Source organism: Chanos chanos, chromosome 6 (assembly GCF_902362185.1).
Source record: "Chanos chanos chromosome 6, fChaCha1.1, whole genome shotgun sequence".
Lineage (NCBI taxonomy): Eukaryota > Metazoa > Chordata > Actinopteri > Gonorynchiformes > Chanidae > Chanos > Chanos chanos.
In genome coordinates, this window is record NC_044500.1 from 15,130,422 (window position 1) to 15,147,221 (window position 16,800).

Consider the following 16,800-nt stretch of genomic DNA (forward strand, 5'->3'; position numbering starts at 1 on the left):
TAGCTACAGCTCTCCATGCTGTGCCTCTTTTTATTGTGCTGGGTACAGCAGACTCATGGTTTGGTTTGGTTTGAGTTGGTTTTGCTGTTCTTTTCTTTTAATCTGCCATAGAAATACATGACAACAGATGTACAGCCACTTCCTTAAGTAAATCTATATCTCAGCAGTTTTATGCCCTTTTCATACTCCAATATCAGTTATAAACCCAATGTTCAAACATTGTGACAAAATGCGCATTACTGCATTACTGTACAAACTTTCATATCAGACATCTAGATACTAGATACTGTATACTAGAAATCTGTTAAACTAATTCATTGGATTTATTTCTGATATAAATGAACTTATTGCTTGTCAATGTGAGTGTATGAGTGTGTGTGTGTGTGTGTGTGTGTGGGTGTGTGTGTGTGTGTGCTCGAGAAAGAAGGAGAGAGAGTTGTTAGAAACAGCTGGCATGGTTTTACATCAGTGTGCCATTTCACCCTGTTTGATATTTGATACGGTGTCCCCTTGTTTTATAACTCTGTATGTGAAGAGCATACTGTGGAAAAACGTCTTTGTGTTTATTTTACTGTAACTAAATATAACAAAAGAACATACACTTTTTAAAATAAAATAAAACAAAATCTGACATACAAAGTTGATGCTATTGCGTTTTCATTTCACTGAGATACCCTTGTTATTAAATCTACCACAATAGGAAGAAATCCATGAAAGATCTGAGAGAGCGTTGACGTGACCCAGAGCGGCTTCGCCAAAAGAATGTCCCGGGATCTTCGAGATGGGAGATTCCCTTTTCACATTTGTTTCCCGCTATATCTCCCAGATCTGTGGTCTTTCTCATCATAATCCCCCATTTCAACAAGCATTGTATGGCCTAATGTGGACCTGAAATAGACCAGGTCTCACTGATGTCTCTGAAAGTTTCTGTTTCAGCCTTTCAGAGATGTTTCATGGGGACATTTCACAGAGATTTCACGTCCGTAAAGAATTTACCGTCTTCGGCTTTGTGTTTTTGCCCTTGTCCTTGGCCAGTGTCACGATCCTCGTCTCAGTGGCGATATATGTTTAAATGGATGTTAACTGCGAAGACCCTTAAAAAGCATGTTTACCCACACACGTCATGACCATCGTCGGGTTTTTTTTTATGTGTCTGTAATCCTTTCCATGGTTTTGTGTTTTCAACAATAGGTGAAGGGCAACACCCAACACTCCGATTTGACCCTAATCAGAATAAATGTTTCTCCTTCCCAGGTAGCTCACCTGACAGTGTCATGTTACCACCTTGCTATTCCTTTGAATTTCACCTCACCTTCATACACGAGTTTGCTAAATTATGGCTAATCACGCTCACTGTCCATTCTGCTCTCTAGTAAATGTTAAAATCCGTTAAAATCTATCTGTGTGTTCACATTAACTGAATTTCCAGCTGAGAAGTATAACTCTGTGGTTACCTTTTTGTGACTATGGCATGGACTTTGTGATATAAAGTTAGGAGAACATTTATTAAACTTTCTCTAATTGCTTTATAAATAAGGAAATAGGGAACATGTTCTGGCATTCAGGAAACTAATTTTTGGAACCAAAGGTTAAGCTGAGATATGCAAGAAGATGGTTTCTGACTCACATCTCCCAGTGAACCACCTGATTTTAAATTTATGCAAATGGAAAGTTCCTGTGTGTACTTAAAGTCTGGAAATATCAGATGTCAGCATTGATATTTATATAACATTCAAGCAATGTACAAAACCATAAGGATGTCGTGTTTGCTCTAGTCTGTATTTGTCCCTTTTCAGTAGTCCCCCAGTGCACATGTATTAAATATAGTTTAGTGTGCCTGCAATTAGTGTATTAATATAAATATATGAATATATTAATATCAATTATTAATTCATATTTTCTCTTAATTGCAGACTGGACTTGAGAACAGTTGAATACACCTCATGAAGAGGTGTAAGTTGAATACCACTTGAATACCTCAAGTCTTTATTTAAATACTAAGTCATTACAAAATATCAGAACGCTACTTGAAAAAAAAATTGTGTACGTAAAAAACAAGCAAACAATTAAACAAAAAAACCCAGAATTGCATAGAGAAATTTCCTCTTGGAACCACGCTGAGCTTACTGTTATATAAAAATGAATTCAGCATTAAAGGTATGGAGACACCCTAAATCTGTGTTAAAACAGTTTACAGCTGTAAGCAAGCGATACAATCAATTTTCAGCTACAGATATTTTATTGAATTATTTCAACTGAGGATATATTAAAATGAACTTTTTATATGTTTCCTCACTACTTGGTTTTGTGTGAGATGGCCTAATCTATCAACCTGGTCCAGATTTGTCTAATCCTTTTTTTTGAGGGTTTATTTTAATCTCAGCCAGGGCAATATGTCAAACATTTGGGTAAGCTTAATTTCTTCAGTACTTCCACACCTTTCTGCCTCTGATTCTGTCCTTATTGGTGGACTTGGGGTAGGGCAAAGTCACCAAACTCTCAGTGGATAGTCCTGACTCTAACCCGACATTTGTCAGTCATGTTCATGGTCGATGGGCAGTGCCTTAAATTATAACTGAGCTGGCTATACATAGCCAATATTCTATTCTATTTTTCCATTCTAGACCACCCATCCAGGATTGGGTGACTTTGACCCCTCTGAACTTGTTTGCGATTCCCACCAAACTTCACCCATTGTCTATGTCTATGGACACCATTAGTGATCCATTTATATCCCCTAAAACCCACCAACACAACTCTGTGGACAGAATCAAGGCTAGCAGGACTGCATTATCCTTAAGATTCCAAAGAGAGGAGGGGACCTCCCGTTTATTGTGTGAATTCCCAAAAGATGTATGTAGTTTATTAAGTTACATATTAGCAGGCAAAAGGATGCTGGAGAGTACACAGAGTCATAAAGATACTGGTCATTGTTTATGGCCTGACTTTGAAGGTGATGTGTAAGGTTTCATCATTTTGCCTCAAGGAAAGGTCCTTGGTACCTTTACCACAAAAAGTGAATTGTTCATAAAAAAAAAAAAAAAAAGAGGCAGCAACACCAAATGGCAATGACCTTGTTTTTGACCAATCGCAAGAAGGGTCTGGAACTCTAAATCATTTCCTGTCTACCTATATATAACAGGTAGTAGCCATTTAAGCATAATGCAGCAGTGAATATTTCAAAGGTACGGTCTCCTTTATTCATCATACCTGTATAACAACAGAGTGCTCCCCGGGCACTGGAGGATTTCTATCATTTTTTCTTTGTGAGATTTGCCAGATGATTTGACGTCCATCTCTGGTTTAATCTAGATATTGATGAAGGGCACATAGCGGTGATGGGATTGCTCAGTCTTTTGATCCTGGCAGCACTTATTCAAGGCCACCTGGCTCTGACTATCACAGAGTGTGGATCACATGCCAGACGGCCAGGTACCTGCCAAAATGTCTTTAAATGTTCCTTGACATTTAGAGTAGTAATTGTCTTTGAGTTAGAGAGACAAAAAAAAATACCAGTTTTAATAGTTGTTAGGGCAGAAAATGCTATTTTTACAACTGTTATTTTAAAAAAAATAATAATAATTTGAGATCCTCTGAGCTCAGTCAGTGATTGCATATGTGACTGGTTTTTCTCTGTGTTGTTAGAGTACACTGACATCTCAGTAAGATGTGGGACTGAATCTATAGACCTGGCTATCCTGATCTGTCCAGTCATTTACACTGGATACAATGAGAGCCTGTTGATTCTGAACCACATCGCGGATAATCCGAACTGTAGAGGAACACTGGACGCATCTGTGACTCCCCCCGTGGTGCGATTCAGTTTCCCACTTAGGCAGACAGACGCTTGTGGCAGCATCTTCCTGGTGAGTAAAAATGTAGACTCATCTCCATTTCCTCGTCTAATCCCTCTATCTCCAAAACAAGCTCCACCTAGAGAGAGAAATCCTGTCTTACCATACTGATGCTGGAGGATTTATTTCATTTCTGTAAACTTCAAAGCAGTGGACATTTTTGAGAGCATGAAGAATAACATGTATCAACCTTTTGTGTTTTGGGATTTTTTAATAGCAGTGTAAAGACTGGATTTTCTGTATATAACAGACGTAATTCCTCAGTTGTCTTAATGTTGTCTTGCTTTTCAGACCACAAGTGCACCAGGCACTGGAATATTCTCTGACTTCTCAAACATCCAGTCAGTAAACATAAGTGGAATTATTCGTTCCTACGACCCTACAATTGGAACCGTGACCTACAATGCAGAGCTCAAGTATCTCTACTCTTGTGCATACCCACTTGAGTATCTCATCAACAATACCCAAGTTGATGTGTAAGTTTTCCTTTTTCACTTGTTTGTTTGTTTGTTTTTAAAAATGTATCTAGTGTCCTTCTCCTGATCAGTAGTACAAAAAAAATGTTAGGGGCCCAATTTATCTTGCTAAATTGTCTCAGCATGGAAAGCTCAGCAATTTTTCATGTTGGTTTCTAATTGCCTTCTGAAGAGAGGTCCAAAAATGCTGACATCTGAAAAATGATGGGAGTTTGGTGGTATCCATTCTAACACATTTTGAGAATCAGGTGATGTGTTGTCACAAAGGTGTTTAAACTGAAAACTCTGTCTCCCTCTACAGGTCATCTTCCTCCATTGCAGTGAAGGACAACAATGGTAGCTTCATCAGCACTCTGAGTATGCAACTTTTCAGTGTGAGTGGTCTCATTTGTAATGTGGACAGCATACTAAACAAGTGTTGAAGAACCACTAAATGAAGAACTACTACTACTACTAATGTTGGAAACCAAGAACACTGTCTAAAGTTCACTTATAAGTCATTAAGTGTAATTTAGTTGTCACGAAATGATCTTCTTTTTTTCTAGTTTTAAATGGGACCATTTTATTCCAGTTGTTTCTACAAATGCATTTACATATCACAGTAATAAGATTCTATTTTCTTTTTCTTTTGCAGGATGTGAACTACACATCACCCTTGATAATACCTCCACTGGGTATTGAGCTGAGAACTAATATCTATGTGCAGGTTATTGCTGCCAACTTGACTTCACAGTAAGCTGTATTCTTCACCTCATATTTTTAAAAACACTGCTGTCCATTATCTTTTCCAGAATAAGAATTCTGACCATAAACACGTCTGCCTCCTCAGGTACCATGTGCTTCTCGACCGTTGCTATGCCTCCATCTCGGTCCATCCAACCAACTCAACTTTTTTTAATCTCTTCGTCTCGTAAGTCCTAAAAAAAAACAGAAACCCCCCCCCCAAAAAAAACAAACAAACAAGAAATACACTTCAATCAATATTGAGGTGAAAATGTAAGTTGTCTTTTCTTACATAACAAGTAAAACATTTATAGCCTGCTGCTTATAATTCTTTGATATTTTTTAAATATTTGCATTTGGTGGAAGAAAATTACTTTTTAAAATGATAGACAAACAGTCAATACTGAAACTGTTTCCAATTTTTTTCATGGTCTCTTTTTTTTTTATCATTTCTTTAAAATTCAGTTGACTTTTATTACACCATGGTTATAAAATGAAAAACAGTGTGTACTTCTCCACAATATATCACATAAACGGAAATATTTGTGACTAGCTCTATAATGTGCACTTGTGAGGTTCACTTTTTTTTAATAGGTGCTCAAGAGACCAGCTGACAACCATGATGGAAAATGGGGACAGCCAGCAAGCGAGGTTTCACTTTCCAGCCTTCCGTTTCATCGAACAACAGAACCTGACCATCTCCACTTACTACCTGCACTGTATTACCAGGCTGTGTGAACAGAGTACCTGCCCCCAATTCAAGGTACATTTCCCCCTCGAACAATGGTCCAACCTCCCAAAACAGTGACACATGCCAAGCAGGCTTAGTCAGATAATGTCTAACTTGTAACTGTTCCAAATGATCTTGAATGCACATGCTGCAGGTTTTACCAGTGTTTCACATTTGATACTAAGCTGAAAGTGTTTCTCCTAAATTCAAGTCTATCTGAATGCAATAAACAGGAAAACTGTTGAGATTTGAATCTGAACTGAGGTTAGAAATTCTGAAAGACGTATGCTCAAACTTTGGTAAAATGACTTTTAATATACCAGAAACTCCGAGGTGGATTTAACAACAGAGTCTACATGCAGCCTTTTGGGTGCTCCCCCCAATGCCATTTCAACAATATTAAACCAGCTAAGAATTAGGGTTAGGGAATCTAGAAATTACAGATAATCACCAAAAAGTTCAAAGTTTGTTTAAAACACAGATTTCATTTTTTTTTACGCTCTTTATGAAATATGAACGTTTTTCTGATTGTACTACTTTCTCCTTACCACTATTCAGCAATGCAACAACAGGAGGAGAAGAGAGGCTGAGACGACCACCATTAAAAACGGGCTCTCGGACGCAACCCTCATCACTTCTGTCCCCATCAAGACTCGGACAGACAGTCGTATGTTCTCTTTAACCTCTGAATACGACACACCTAGATGCAAAGCACGAGTACTGCGTAATTGCATATTCGTGTGGCTGAAGTTAGGTGTTCTTTAATGGCCCATCAAGAAAGGAGAAGCTCACTTGGTAACGGCAGGCAGTCATAAGCTATTCTTTGGCAGCAGGCCATCTCTGAAAAGCAAATATTACAGCCAGAGAAGGCCAGTGATCTTGTAAAGTCTTTCCTCAACCCAATGTTTGCAGGAAAAACTTATTAAAAACATCCAAGGCGTTCTCAGTGCACATTAGATGAGCGACATTTACATCATTTAAATTCAAAATTCAAATCCAGATAGTGTCAGTGTGCCTTATTTATAAAATAAGATGATACATGCCCAAGGAGGGCCAGGAGTACTTGGTTTGAATTTCAAAACCGAATGATTTAGTCATTAGAAATTCACTTTGCAATTGTTTTGTTTCTCTTTCAGCTCTCGTTTCCAAAGAAGAAGGTAAGTGAAGTCATAATTCTCAAGCTATGCTCTTTGCTGGATGATGAGCTTCATCTTACTCTCGGGAAGTGCAATAACACTAACTGTGTGTTTGTTCTTTTCCTCAGTCACCGGCGGCAGACACGATCCAGGGGATGGTGCTGCCGTAGGTCTCGGCATAGCAGTGGGCGTGCTCATTCTGGTTGGCGCCATTGCTATCCTCATGGCTTTCTCATTCTATCGCCAACTGAGGAGGCTAACTTAACTGTCCAAAACTCTGGCATGGAGAAGGACAGAATGGTAATTGCTGAATGCTGGTGGAGGTGTGAATTTAAACCTTGCACCATTGTCTTGTCAGTGTCTGGCTTAAGCTAGACCAGCCTAACTGAAACTTTATTTCCTTAGCAGTTTTGTGTAACTGTTTACTTAGCAAACTATTAGGGGAGTGGTTTTCAGAAGCTTTGGGTGAGAGGGTAATAAGTGACTCCCAAAAACAAACAGCATAATAAAAAGAGGTCGCAGCTTTAACAGCAGTTAAGTGCCAAATGTTTCAAACTTTTTTTTCTCATTTGGCTACTTGGAATCAGTTTTCAGGCTAATACATGTGGTCAAAATACTCACAGTTTAAGGAGCCTGTTGGGAAGATTTAAGAGGACAAAACAGACACAGATTTTAACCATATATCCTCTAGGCCCAAGGTCTAACCACTGAACTGAGTGAAAACAAAAGCAGAGTAAAACAGAAAGATGCACTTGACTACAAGAGTTCACAGAAGGTGGCAAAAAACATGAGAAGTCATATCCCATTAAAGGGCAAGGATGCAATTTTAAAGAAAGCATAAATATAAGTAGAGTGAGATCTTGACGGAACTTAGGTACTTAAATGCTGTGGAGGAAAACCAGGTCATTTTACCCACTGATGTTTATTTCCTTAGTTATTATAATAGGTCCATTTTCACGGAGGAGTGGTCCTCTTGAACCAAATTTAAATTGTTTCCATGACAAGACCAACACAATGCATAAAATGGACAAGCTATGGTTGATTAAAGACTGTCACAGGTCCACACTTCCATTATTCTGACTGACTTTAATATAGATTCAGTAAAAGTAGGATTGGTCTGAAACATGGTTTTTGGCATGTCTGGATATATAATTTAACACTAAATGTCTATGTTGTGATAATTATTCCTGTAAACATTTTGTTTACAAGAATGAAAATGGCTACTTATTTACAGCTGTTTTTATTTGGATGATTTGTCTTTGCATGCGTATGTCATCATTAAAGCTTGAAGTATCATGTGCATGACGTGAATGCTTTGGCTTGACCTGTGTCGAAAAAACAAATAGCGCAGTTTTAGAATGAAACAGATGAGCACATGCGGAAATACTTGCTAATTGATGCTGTTAGGTCACTCCTGAGATTTTTGGACGGTTTTAATAATGTCCACTAGGTGGCATATCTGTAAGTGCTGATTGTAGAACTTGCTAGACAACAACACAGAAAGGTGGCACAAATCAGCCATACACAGAGCTCTCTCCTATTCAGTGACATAAATATATACAGATTTAAATGAATACCTGCCAGTTTAGGAATTCAGAGTTTTGGAACTGATTCCCTTTTAATTCTGGAGATTGAGTTTGAATAGAACAGGCTACACCCCACTACGTGTAGAACATGAAACTGAGTGACAGGAAATGATTTTAACTCAGTGCAACCAACCCCCTTGTGTAATTCAGTGCAACCAACCTAGCTTGTTTCAATGACGGGTTGAAATTACTAGACAGGAAAGGAATCCTATGAAAAATTGATCAACATCAGCTTCTTCAGACAGTGAAGGCTCAATCACTCCAGCCCCTGGAGAGTGAAAATGGTGTGCAGGACACAATGAAAAGGTTCATGAATCCTGCAGTTTTCTAGAAAGCCAGTATTTGCTCACTGCTACAGAACACACCATTTGTTCACTATAGTTGAAAAATGTTCTTTGGAAAGACAGAGGATTGAATAAGGACAAAACATGACAATCACACTGGCTGCTTGGTCAAAAAAGAGACATTCTGAACTTTACTTTACTTTTTTCTTTACTGAGAAAGTAACAGGAGACAAATGTCTTTGCTTAATTGGTTATAAAATTGTTTAGACACTGTGTCAAAAAATTTGTCTATTCAAAAATATATGGCCATGCACAGTTGGTTGTGTACAATACTTAAGACTAGTTGTATAACTACTATTATACTAAGGTCTGAAAAAATTAAATCCTCATTTGCTTGAATAATTAACAATGGGATAATTAACAATGGAACACAATATTCTAGCTTTTATGTAGCTATGCTGCTTTGCTGTATTTGTAGATTTACTGTCATCTTGTGCAATTCTGCCTCATGTCTTGCTAATATAAATGATGCAAACAGTTGCTTGTTCAGACAGGGACTCCTGTCCATATCGAACAGGAATTTACATTTACTCTCAGGAACAAAAACCCAATCAATTTAAATCCAGTCAGTAATGTGCACCATGTCTCTGCCCTCACATTTCATTAATTTTTATTTCTATTTTGTACATGTCCAAACAAATACCAGAGTGGTATGTGAGGGTTTAGAGACCTGTCAGAAGTTGAAAACAACATTTCTCCATAAAGAAGTAACCTGATTACCAGACTACTGAAATTTTAAGCACTTCTATTATTGAACTTAACTTGTGTGAGTTGATGAGGCATTGTAGCATCAAAGGTACGGCTAATCAGCAGAAAACGGATGAAGAATTTTTCATAGGTTTATTAAAAAGGGGAAAAAAAAAGTGACAGTTCCTTGATGTGCAAAGTTCTGTAGTTCAGCAGTGACTTAATTCTGACTTAATCCAAAGGAATCCCTCCCAGGTTTGCCTTGTTTCCCCAGAGTCTACACAGCACAGCACAGATGCTAAGCCCCCAATTATGCCAGCAGGGCAATGGGTTTCCTGAGTGTCAGCAGGACGTGTACCACTCATACAATCATAATGTCCCTGCACAGACCACCTACTGAGCTTAGGCCAGGCACATCCATCCCTCAGTGCCTCATGGGAGTCGATCTCCATTTATAATTTATTAAGAGGTCCAGACATCCCAGTATACAATGCAGACTGCCTAAGGCCTGCCCTAAGAGCTAAGACCACTATCTTACATTATGTATGTACTGTGTAGCATTATGCGCCTCAAACAGAGTAAGGCTCTGCCCTTGGAATTATTGTACAAATGATTTCAAAAAGGTGGAATGCAGATGCCTGCCAGCACTGTAATGGCACAGTCTACAGAAAATACATCCACGCGCTTTGATGTGTGGGTTTGGAGGTGCAGGTGTCGTAGTCTTGTAAGAATTTGGAAAATATATATATATATATTGGTTTCCAAACAGCAGCTTTACCCAGCCTTTCATTCCAATGTGCATAAGACAGAGGAATGAATTTAGAATACAAAGAGTGGTGCATAACTCAGTTTACCCCGTGGCACATCGATTCCATTGTTTGTGTTGTATCAGTAACACTCCCCCACTGATTATGCCTTCAAATACAAAATATTCTCAAGGATATCTTAGATATTTTGGTTCCATGCTGATGTTTTATCCTGCTCTGCATGCAGTGAAAGGCACATGTTGTTTACGTAAATTAAATGTGTGTTTGTTTACTAATTTTTCAAAAAGAAGAGTAAGTGAATCATTTGCAACACGCTAGACTCAAGAAATCAAAGAAAGATCTCTCTCGGGTGGAGGGGGTTCTTTTTTTTTACTGACGTTAAAGCTGATGAGCAAACAGGCACTCTCTCACACAGTACAACAGTCTCATTGTTTTTATATTCCCATATGGGGTGTGGGGGGTGCTAGCTGTACCCTACTGATGTGTAAGTATGGTGCAATGAAAATGTGCTAGTTGCAGCCGGAACTGAATGTACAGATATGTGATGAATGCAAGAGCAGAATGTCATGTGTTGTCATGTGTTGTCATGTGTTGTCATATGCATATGATCACATTAGCACTAACTCAGTTGCGCACAACATAATTCCACAAAAGACCATTTTTGTCTCCCTCCTCTTGATCCTTCATACAAATAATTGATCAAAAAAACCCAATTTTTAAGCAAACAATCTGTTTTCACACATCTTACATAAAACAATCTGGGTCGCCAGTCCAGACAGTTTCCACATACAAACCAAAAGTTTGTACACCAAACAAAAATATAGTCTGTCTAAACTCATACTAAGTCCTTATAAGGGCAATATATAGTAGGTTTAATTATTGTTTCACAAGTTCTCCCCAAATCCCCTCCTTATCTTTTCCTTTTTTAATCTCTAACAAGATACTGATGTTTAAGAATGTTTTTGTGGATGGTCTCTTCATGTTTCTGATGCACACTTGAATTCCTCAGTCTGTTTTATTCATGACTGAAGATGGGTACGTGTACGCGTGACATTCAAGTTTCACAGAGTGATTACAAGGTTAGAGCGGTTTGTAAGAGTTAAAGAAATACCATAAAAGCAGTGCGATATCTTATCTGATCCTATAAGGACGGTGTGGTGAGTTTTTTACGTTGAATGGGAAGACACACCGTGTGAATGCAGTGCACTTTAAATCTGTTACGGAGCTAATTTGCTATGGTCTTGTTTCGACACATCTCTACCCGCTCTGTTAGGGAGGGTTGATGTAAGCAAACCAGAGGCAGCTGACTTGAGTTGTTAAACGATGAGCCGAGACTGATATAGATATTCAACTTAGTTTACTCCCAGTTAAGGCAAGGAATGTATAACGGGAAGCGAGTTGGGTGTTTCTCAATATGCTTTTTGTGTGTTCTTACGTTCTCATGGACTCCCCCAACGTCATCTTCCACTTCCCAAGTTCAGTTGACCCTTATCAATTGCCGCCTTTTGTCCTGCAATCCTTTAGTCACAGCCTCGCAACTGCCGCAGCCAACATAACCTAAGTCAAGCTCTGACAACATTTCAATGAAAGTACCTTACGTAAAACAGTAAGACAATTTTCACTATGATCAGGAAATGGGCCTGAGTGACAGGTGACCGTGATACCAAATATCTTGAACATGTGGCCTTTTTTTATCCTTTCCCTAAAGCCGAGACTCCCTAGCAGCTGATTCCAAAAGCCAAAAGATGCTCACAGCAACACCTTACAGCAACATCTTTGAAGGACAGTTGAGTAATGGTTATTTTAGCCTACTATTAGCACTAGTTTAATTAGTCACATCTACTTAAATTTGTTGCTGTTAGTCTTACTACTATTCTGCATGTCTGTGCCTAGACAGAAATCTGTGGAGACACAACTTGCAAATGAAACCAAGTCATTCACACAAATGATACAAGTGAATGTAGCATTCTTGCAGTGTTCAGTTTATTGGAACAGTTACTATGTTTAAAAAATTTATCACACAGTTTTATTGTTGAGGCTGAATTTCAAACTTGTAGATGACATGGCAGACATGGCAAATGGTACATCCTTGGGAACACACATTAACCCCAACGACAACACAATATGGAAACAACAACCGAATGAGCTGAAATTGTTTGTCAAAAAGAATAAGCATGATGTTTGTAGAGGTCAGTGCTGTGCTACACAAAGAAAATAGTACTCAGTAGAAGAGCGCTAAGATGGTGGCATAGCTGTCGATAGTGTTTTAACACCTGGGGTTTGTAGGGTTTATAATTAACATAAATTCATGGACTATTATTTGTGAATACCAATGATAAAAACATGACAATTTAAAAACAATTTTGCTTCAGTAGGTAAGGAGAGATGTGTGAGTTTAACGGTTATGAGCTACAAAGTTGGTGCTGCGGTTCTGTGAGACTCAGAGGTTAGCATAACAAATAGTAACACATTTGCTCATGCTGCTGAGCCATGAATGGTGGACTGCTCCACTGTGAGAAACTCCTCTAAAAAGTCCGCCCTCTAAAAAACTGACCGACTAGCTTGATGGAGGGGACAACTGACATCTTCAGAGTTGTCCAGGCCTTGTTTGCTTAACAGGATGCTACTTTCCTAAAGCCATCTGCCAGTGGCATCGTTAGGTCCAATCATTCAGGGCTATAGCCCTGAATATTTTAAGCCTAGCCCTGAATATTTTTGACCTAAACAGGGACGAGTTTACAGCAAAACAACAGACATACTGTGTAGCAGAGCAAAACTTGACTTGAAACGTCTGAAGGAGGGGGGAGTGATCAAGCACTGCACAGTGCACACAAAGTGGAAGACGCGCACCCAGATGAAAAGCTCCGGTTTTCTTAGCCCCGGACTTAGCCCCTGATCTTTTCAATAGCTAGAAACGCCCCTGCTGTCTGCCACGCAGAAACAGAATGAAGTGACAGCCAAGGCTGGCAAGAACCTTTCCAACACTGGGCAAAAGCTGATATAAAAGTTCATGATCAAAAGATGCAAAAAATGGAAGTGGATGTAATTTGAGCCACAGGCACTGAACAGGGAAATCAAATTGCATATTGTGGTGCTGGAGCATTATAGCTGGTGCTGGTATCTAGTTTTGCATGGTGTGGCCGAAGGTGAGAATCTGCACTTGGTTCCCCTGAGCATACTAAAGCAAGCTGCACCAATATACATGACAAACTTGATGATGTAGTTGATTTTCTGCAACATGTGGGAAAACATAAGCAGGACGGCTCTCATCATAGCATCATACTGAGATTCTCTATGAGGTCATTCCGAGACATTGTATGGAAGGCAGTGAAAAACTGGGCCTACCTACAGGAGAGCAGCAGTGGATTTGGGAACTCGTATCGTTGCAAGAGCTAAATTGTTGCTCATGGTAAAGAAAGCAAGAAATGAGTGTAAAAAGGCTTCTCTTAAAAGGGCCCGTTATCATCATAGGTGGTTGGATAATTGACTCTAGCAACGCCCACAATACCTCAGTTAAGCGATATTTTTCCTCTCTGCAAAAAAAAAAAAAAAAATGCTTTTGTCAGTTTGCAGTGTAGCTTTGACCACAAATGTTAGCTTAAAAACTAGCTTAAACACTAATCAGTGTTACCAAGATTGCATGCTTCCAATAAAGAAATCAGTTATCACCGTTACCATGACATACTGGTACTGAGGCAACTGTTTATATAGGAAGCGGGTTTGCTTTTTAGTTTAATAGCATTGTTTTTGTTTACAGGCAGCATTACTGAATATTTTTGACTATGTGGCTTTCTTTCAGAGCTCCTCCTCTAAGCCCAGTTGAGGGAGCAGTTGTTTCCATTGCTCCATTGGTCTCAGCTCTTCAATGGTCTGGTGAGGCTGTAGTGAGCTGTTAGCTCACCCCATGTCATTGTCACAGTGTGACTGTGTTGGAGTGTTTTGCTGCTGCCATGTCACCCACATTGGTCTTCTTTGGAATCAGTTGTGAGTGATGGCTGTTTCTCCTCCTCTCTCCCTATCAGAGGAATGCATGGTGTAGGAGCACATTATTTCCCTCCCCTTCACCGCTGATGACGGATGTGTCCACCACTTTTCGTCATCAAGCTTAATCCTGGTTTCAACTCAGGTAAGTTATTTACTCTGTTGAAATAAAAGGTGAGTTGTTGTTTAACTTCCTCTCCGTATTGTTGAACAAGGCTCCGGTCAGCCACTTGGGAATGAGGTTGTGCCCCAGATTAGACTGCATAGTGCACAATATTCTTCCCATTAGAAGCTCTGACCGACTCACATTGGTCAACATAGCTGGAGTGGCTCTGTAGCATAACAGCATGAACATCAAATCTTTTTTGCATAAGAATTCTTTTGGCCATCTGGAGTGCAGGTTCAGCATGGCCATTCTCAGATGGATGATGCAGTCTGGATGCAGCATATTCAAAGGTGAACTTTACTCAGAGTCCCCTCTAGGAGAAGCCCTCCAAGTCCATCACTGCTTGAATCAGCCGATACTGCAGTTGGTTGTTCTGCATGGACGTATTAGCGCTGGCAAGTCTGTAAGTACTTCTTTCCACCCTTGAAAAGCTAGTTCTTTTGGCCAGTCCCACATCTAGGCTGCGACTTTTTTGAGGATTTTTTGAGGAGTAGGCTACCATGGCGTGCTAAATGAGGTATGTAATTTCTTATATGACTGATCAGTTTGTGCAGACTTACTGGCAGTGGAAGTTCTCTGATCATGTTCACTTTCTTGGGATCAGGTCTCACACCACTCTCATTACAACATGACCTAAGGAGTGTAGTTGACTTTGCCTAAAGACACACTTGCCTTAATTCAGTTTCAAACCATAGCCATATCTGGCAAAAGATACAATGAACGTGGTCACAGGGCTGGTCACTATGGAGTGGAATTTGTCAAAAGCCACTTTCTGCATCTAGGAACGTGAAAACTTGAGCACCTGAAAGCCTCACTAGGATTTTGTCTCTTGTTGGTAGTATGAATCTACCATTTGATGTTCTCATTCAGACTCTAGATCTACACAAATGCACACATTTCTGTTGGGTTTCATTACAGACACCATCTGCGCACACCAATCTATTGACTTAGCAACCTCTTTGATTACTTCATTTGTTACCATTCTGTGCAATTCCACCTTAAGTTTTGGGACCAAAGGGAATGGAACTCTATGGGCTGTGTCAACAGCATATGTTTCAGCCTCCTCTGACTGAACTGACTTACTCGATTCACCTCATGATGCCAGTCTCTGTTGAAGTCATTCTACTCCAGAGATTGTTTAATGTTGGACCTTTTACCAGACACACAATAAGATCATATTGTGTAGCTTTGCATGGTATGCTGGTGCTAAAGTGTCAAATGCAATACAGTTGTGTTAGCTCTCTCTTCCTCTCCTATTGGTTTTAGAATTTGTAATGTCTTTTTGTTTATCATGGTAGCATCTTCCTCCGCATCAATCTTGAATGAAACTGGGGAGTCCCCTTTTTCCAACTAGCAGTCCAAATTTCTGCGCGGCAACCTTTATTTTTATTCGCAACTCCAAGGTAGTACAGCATGAGTGGTTGGCAAAGGGTCCAAGATGTCAACACCCACCCTCACCATGGGCACCCTAGCACAGAGAGACTGCAGGGGGGTGCGAGAGCCCTTGCTGGGTTCTTTTTTGGCTGTGTAGGCATCACAGCAATAGATGTGGAGCTCCACATCCTGATGGCACCCTGACACAGCAGTAGAACTTATGCTTCAGCCATGGGCTACAAGAATGATGCCAGCCTCTTCCATCTCCTTAACCTTCTCTTCCACTGCTTGCCTCTGTGCCAGATGAAGCCAATGGGGACATCAGAGGATTGAAGCTCTGCTGCCCATGGTGATATGGTGCTTCACTAGGTTGAAGGTCAGTTATTATCCTGACGGGCAAAGATATCAGGGAGGATGAGGAGCGGCTCCCTCTCTTCTTCTTGGGCTGCCCACTGCCCTTTCTAGAGCAACCTCTCATTCCGAGCAGCAGGAACAGCCCTCATTGCCTTGGTCTCTGAGGCTCACCTGTTTCTGAGGCTGCCCATTGTCCCCCTAGAGTGAAATCTTGTTCAGAGCAGCAGTGACAACCCTACATGTTGATCTTCCTCACAAGGCATTGTTGTCTGGTGACACCCCCCTTCCCTGACCAAAGTGAACTCTTGCCAGGGTTGGTCACTGCTGGCCGATGAACATCGTCAGTGATTTAGGGTAGTTACCTCCACTGGTGTCTGGAGTCCCAAATGAGGGGCACTACAACCCTTCCCAGGGAAAATAATCTCTAAAGCCCCTTTCACACATGCACTGCAACCCTAAAATAATCTAGACTCTAACCGGAGGGGCTGTATGTATGAAGGCAAACGTACAAATCAGTCGGATCGGATCCTAAACGGACTTTATTCTACCAGCCCCCTAGTCCAAAGTCCACTGTATGTTTGAGTGAGTCCACATGCGAATAGAGCGGATTATAGTCCAGAGA

General features: G+C 40.0%; 1 protein-coding gene across 1 annotated transcript; it reads left to right on the plus strand.

Moving 5' to 3' along the window:
* The first annotated feature begins 3,338 nt into the window (after positions 1-3,338).
* On the plus strand, positions 3,339-7,184 carry LOC115815131 (zona pellucida-like domain-containing protein 1). The gene is made up of 10 exons (XM_030778096.1): positions 3,339-3,432; positions 3,646-3,866; positions 4,146-4,330; positions 4,632-4,704; positions 4,965-5,062; positions 5,160-5,240; positions 5,648-5,816; positions 6,342-6,450; positions 6,920-6,940; positions 7,048-7,184. The coding sequence occupies exons 1-10, from the start codon at positions 3,339-3,341 to the stop codon at positions 7,182-7,184; spliced, it is 1,188 nt and encodes a 395-aa protein (XP_030633956.1).
* Positions 7,185-16,800: the final 9,616 nt, after the last annotated feature.